Source organism: Polypterus senegalus, chromosome 13 (genome assembly GCF_016835505.1).
Source record: "Polypterus senegalus isolate Bchr_013 chromosome 13, ASM1683550v1, whole genome shotgun sequence".
Classification (NCBI taxonomy): Eukaryota; Metazoa; Chordata; class Cladistia; order Polypteriformes; family Polypteridae; genus Polypterus; species Polypterus senegalus.
Genome location: NC_053166.1, coordinates 145271311 through 145276965, shown reverse-complemented (window position 1 = coordinate 145276965; position 5655 = coordinate 145271311). Strand labels below are relative to the sequence as shown.

The 5655-nt window shown below is 33.4% G+C and overlaps 1 protein-coding gene across 5 annotated transcripts in view; it reads left to right on the top strand.

The window, feature by feature from the left end:
* Positions 1-5655, top strand: part of LOC120543378 (post-GPI attachment to proteins factor 6-like) — a 30813-nt gene that overhangs the window by 3615 nt on the left and 21543 nt on the right. For all 5 annotated transcript variants that reach the window (XM_039776425.1, XM_039776426.1, XM_039776423.1 and 2 more), the window contains exons 3-5: positions 3372-3549; positions 4423-4618; positions 5342-5472. In XM_039776425.1, coding sequence (XP_039632359.1) covers positions 3422-3549; positions 4423-4618; positions 5342-5472 — 455 coding nt within the window. In that variant the 5' untranslated portion in view covers positions 3372-3421. The remainder of the gene's footprint in view (positions 1-3371; positions 3550-4422; positions 4619-5341; positions 5473-5655) is intronic.

Below are 5655 nucleotides of genomic sequence, written 5' to 3'. Positions count from 1 at the left end.
TTTGTGTTGTTTTTTATGTATTGTAGTTTTTTCTATAGGCCTACAAAATTGACATTTTTTATTTTTATGGCACATTTACTGTAGAAGCTATTTTTAAAATCACTTCTTCTTTAAAACTTAGACATCTAAATTCTGAAGATTTTAGTAGGTTCCATTCTGAACAACTTACCCTCTGCAGCTGGAGAATTAAAGAAGCTTGGATTTAATAAATAAAGGTGGCAGAATAATGGGAATTCTCATTTCTTGCAGCATTTAAACCTTTTGATCCATGGTGAATTTTTAAAACCCTATCAAATATACACTTTTAATATCAAGATAATGATTAAAAGCTCACTTGCCCCAAGTTCCTTTGTGAGGCTTCTCAAAGTACTCTAAATTTTTTTTAAGGTTGTGTTCACTGACATAACACCCTACATGATCATTTTTATTTATCCTTTTCTGCTCTGAAGTTCCTGAATATCGATTTTTTTCCATGGCTGGTAATACAGTACAGTTTTAATTTGGCTGCTGCTTTTAACATGCTGTTATTTCACAATTTTACAGTTATTACTTCAGTCGGGGAAATTTCCAACATGTCCTTTCACTTTGTATGAGAACTGAGCAAGATATTCTAATCCTTATTATAATGGTACTCCTCTGTTTCTTTTGAAATGTCTTCATTATGTAAGCCTTTGCTTGATAATAACCACTGGTATAAAGGAGCTGCTTCTCTTAAGTATAACTCTTGTAATCACTTGTCATGTTAAATAATCAACTAATAATAAAGTAACTGATATAATTATTATGCATATACTATTTCTCTACTTATTAGCATTTGGTAACCAAATAAGCCTATGCTTTCTATAGATTGAACTTGTATTTGTGCAATTTTTTTATGGCCCAAATTTAACAACCTATTTGTGCTTGTACTATATGTAATTTATATTTTGGTCATGTATTTTAATACACATGATCTGTAGTCTTCATTTCCTAAAACTGGATCCCAGTAAAACTATTAAGAAAGATAACGAAAGAAGGCCTTGGAGAAATGTTAGCTTTTGTTGGGTCATTCTCTGCTAATGATCATGAAACAAAAATGCAATTACAAAAAACATAATATGTGAAAACTTTCAGGGTTAGGAAAACATCTGTCAAGATCTAAGTACAGTAGTCTTATCCTGTTATGAAATTCTGGGTTGACACAATAAAGAAACTGGGAATTAGGTGTGTTTAATTAAGGAGAGGTTTCCAATAGAAGGAAAATAAATGGGTAGCCAGACTTTATTGTGTAACAAATATATTCTCTTAGGCTTACGAATTTATATTTTAAATTTACTTAGTACACCGGGCAGTCTAAGCATCTTTGATATTGGTGAAATCAAATCTTTTTTAACACATTTTCAGTGCATTATACAGGATAATTAGATTAAATTTCAATAGTCCAGGTAAGGGAATTTGCATAAAATGTAGTATTTTAGATATGTTTCTATTACAGTTTAATGGATTACTTTGTCACTAATATAACATATTTTATCCTCACTATATTTTTTTATGTAATATTTCTATAATCCAAGGAACTTTACTGTAGTGATTAATATAGTAGATACTTTTGCTAAAATCTGCTTTAAACAGAAAACATATTTTCAACAAAGTGATGGAGTAATTGAGTCATTTCATTATATAGCATAATAATTGATCCTTATTTCAGGTTATATATTGGAGAAATTAATTTTTTTGAATGGGGAAAATATTTTCGCTTGAAATTGTGAGGAATGGAAGGCTTTCAGAGAAAACTATAAATAGGACCCTGAATATAAGCAAGTGTTGAAGAATGTTTTAACAGAATTAGTTTTTTTAAATGTTCTGCAGTTGTATGTTAAGAAAATACCCCAGCAGAGCCAAGATTGCTACAAATTATATTTGCTTATTACATGTGTAGGTAAAACCTAATTTTAAAGATGGGCTGTACCATTGGAATGGTTGAATTGGTAGTGCATATTGTAGGTTTATGTTGGGTGAGTGATTAATATCTACAAAAGACAAATATTACAATAACTTACAATAAATAACTCCGTACTGAGTGTTACATTTTCATGGCAGTAAAAACTATTTCTTTTAAAATTCTTAAGTGATATTTAGTACCAGAAAAAGCGGTTACCCCTGCATAATTTTTAGTATGTCCGGATTGAGTGCTTTCAAAGAAAGTGTGATATAAGTCTTTGTGTCCTGTATAATATCTTCAGAAGCAAAACTGCATTCTAGACATCATATTCATGTTTGCTGCAGTTTCCAGCATTTAAGGCTTAAATTATGCAGCACTTCCTACCATTTTTTGCTTTTTCTGCTAATTTTTTTCTTGTTAATACAAATGGTAAGTAATGCATCAGTTCTTATTAGTATCCCCTTACATGGTCTTACAAGTTGAGAGATTTTGTTTTATAACATCCTTGGTTTACATAAATACATCTAAAAGAACCCTTAATATTTTTATTTGGCTTTGCACTTTTTTAAGACTTGATTACATTACTATGTATAGCTTCATTTACTGAGTCACAATTGTTAAATGTTCATTCTGAAACTGGCTCCAGTATTTTTTTATATTTACTGTAAGAACTAAACTACTTATGTAAGATTATAGTGGTAAATTGTTACATTATTAATTGGTGATTCAGTGGCAAGCTTTTTCTACCTTATAACAATTCTGTTAATAAATCCCAGACTGGATATTGTTCCTCTTCTCTGTTCTCCTCACATATCCCCAACAGATTTATTTAGTTTAATGGTGACTATATTTATTTGCTGTTTAGCGGTAAGTGTGTTTTTCTATGGACTGATACCCTATTCAGGTTTGGTTCCTGTCTTATACATATTGTTGTATGTTGAGGCGTAAGCCCTGTAATGAAGCAAGAAGGTTGCGTAAAATTAATATTTGTCAAAGGCTGTAAGTAAATGCAGAAGGTCTAATAACTTGTATATACATTTTTCAATATTAGGGATGCCTTTCTTGGAAATTAATGTGTACCATACAATTTGTTTCAAGGCCCAATTAATAAAAGTGACACAAACTCCTAGAGTTAACTGTGAATCTCAATTGAAAGTTGGAGAAAAAGCAACATTTTAAACTAAGAGCAGGACAAATATTTCATTCTCTACATAATACCTTTCATGATGACCCTATAAAACTATAGCTATAGTAATTATTCCAAGAAGATATTACAAGCACGAGAAATGTTTAAATAAATAAAATCGAATGACAAAAAAGTATTGCATGTGGATTGTGTGAGAAACTATTACCTAAAGCCATCCCACTTCATAATTATCATTTGTTTTATTTGGTTAGTGGAACATGTAGATTTTTAAAATAATTTTTCTGTTAATATTTTTTTTCTTAGATTTAGTTTATGAGTGGCTTCCTGTTGACCCATCTTCTCAAGGTCTCCACATGTATTGGTGGTATGGGAGCATCAGTCTGTTTCGTTTTCAAATTCCAGAGGATACCTTCCAGGCAAACATTAGCTTGGATTTCATCTTTGCCAATAAACAGTACTGCAGTGATGTGACCATACTCTTGTATGTTAATATGCTTTTACGAAACTTGCAATAATCTTGGTCTAAGATATAATTAAAGTTTGTCTTCTGTTTATAACTGTCATCTATATTTTTGATCTGTGCTGTCTGTTGATTAGTGAGGACTGTTTTGTCAGTATTATATGCAACACCTTAATATCTACTTTTGGGTTGAGGAAAGGTTTCCTAAGTAGCCGGAGTTCTTGGCAATGGGCATGGGGGCTTGAACCAACCCTGGGTGTGAAGATGAGAGACTCTTTGCAGGACCCATTCATCAGGTGCCTACATTAATTCAACTGGGCCAGTGTTCACCAACCAACCTATAAAAAGATCTGTGAAGAGTGGGTAGGAATTGGAGTCAACCCAAGTGAGCACTTAAGCACTTGTAAACTCCAGGACCATTAAGCCTCTGTAATACCCTGTCTGGATGTATAGTATATGTGTATTAATTTGACAATCAGGTTGGCATGGCAGCAAAGCATTTTAAGTATCCATTGACTTTTTTGAAACTGAGATTGAATGTCTTGGTTAAATAAAATACAGATTTTAAATATGTAGATGGCTATAAAATTAAAACTTTGTGAAGGTAGCCTTTTCACATTTACCACACTTGTTCTGACACTTGTACATCAAGACAGTATCCACTTGGTATCTATTTTAATTGTATCAGGTGGCTTTATAACTATCAATAACATATAATAGAAAGCAGAAGGGTGGGAGTGATTGGTTTTAGTCCACACAAAATGGTGTCTTTAGCCTAAACCTATTGTAAATAATAATCTCTTTTGTGCAGGCTCTGCATTTGGCAATTCCTTCATTTAATATTAAAGTGTTTTGAATTTTCTGAATGTCAGATTATTTGTTTTACTTTTTTAGACATTGCAGAGCTGGTGCACTTCCAGTTATTGATCTCAAGGATGTTTCTTCTTCTGCTGAATTTACATCTCTAACTCAAACTATAGTGGCTTATAATGGGTCCAGATTTTGCTGTCTTACTCTTGACAATCCTGCAGAGGAGCACTGGTTTGTGGCAGCATACATTCCACCTGGAAATTTCAACATCAAAGCAGAGGTAATATTTTCTGGGATTCAAGGATCCCAAATAATTGCTGCTGCCTGTTTACTGTGTGTGACTGGGACCGTGTAATTTTAGGGTCATCCATCCATCAACCTTCCGAATTCATATTAATAAATGTACTGCAAAAAGTCATAGAAATGTTTTGTGAAACCAGTTATAGCATTCTCAAAAAATGCTTTAGTCTAATTCAGGGGCCTGGAGCCAATCCTGGCAACTCTGGCCACTGTGCCCCCAACAACAACAAAAAAAAATTCTAATATTTTGAGGTTCAGGAAAACATAAATCCCACACGACCAACATCCAGCCATGGGATCTGATCCCAAGACACATGATGTGTGTGCAATTTGTTTTAGAAAACCAGACTTTTCTCAAACTCTAGCCTGGAACCTTAATTTACTGTCCATCTGCGTCCGTGGCCAGCCGAGTACGCGCTCATCTTTATCATTGTTTCCTACTCAACAGTAAAAAGAAGCAAGTGAGCCTTCAGCATCTTTTATCACCTCACACTGCAACACCGTTAGATCTTAAATGTGTTAACACTGTGATGCTTTGCCTTCGCAGATGGTACCCACCTAGTTTTTCACCCTCCTTTCCGAGCCCCTCTTTTGTGTGGTCACAAGTTGTATGACTAAGAATCCTGTCAGAATATTTAGTTGTTTTTATTTTGTTGATGTGTTTTTTTTTTTTAATATAAAAAAATGATTTGTTTCCCTGTAGTGCTCAAGTACTCCATGCTATAATGTGCTACCACAAGTGAGGATTGCTAAGCGGAAACATGCACAAATTTTGAACTTTAACACCACCTTGGTGCAGAGTGTGCATGCACCCAACACGGCAGCTTATTTAAAGTGAGCAGCACTTCTGTAAGGATTTTATTATCATATTTACTTTTGTAAAGATAAACTGTCTACTGTGCCAGCATATTCATGTTATTTATATAATAAAGGTGCAGAAGTTTATGGGCCATCCTACTATATTTTTAAAAGGGAGGTGGGAGGTTATGCCTTTTTCATTTGTTACTATTTCTTTGC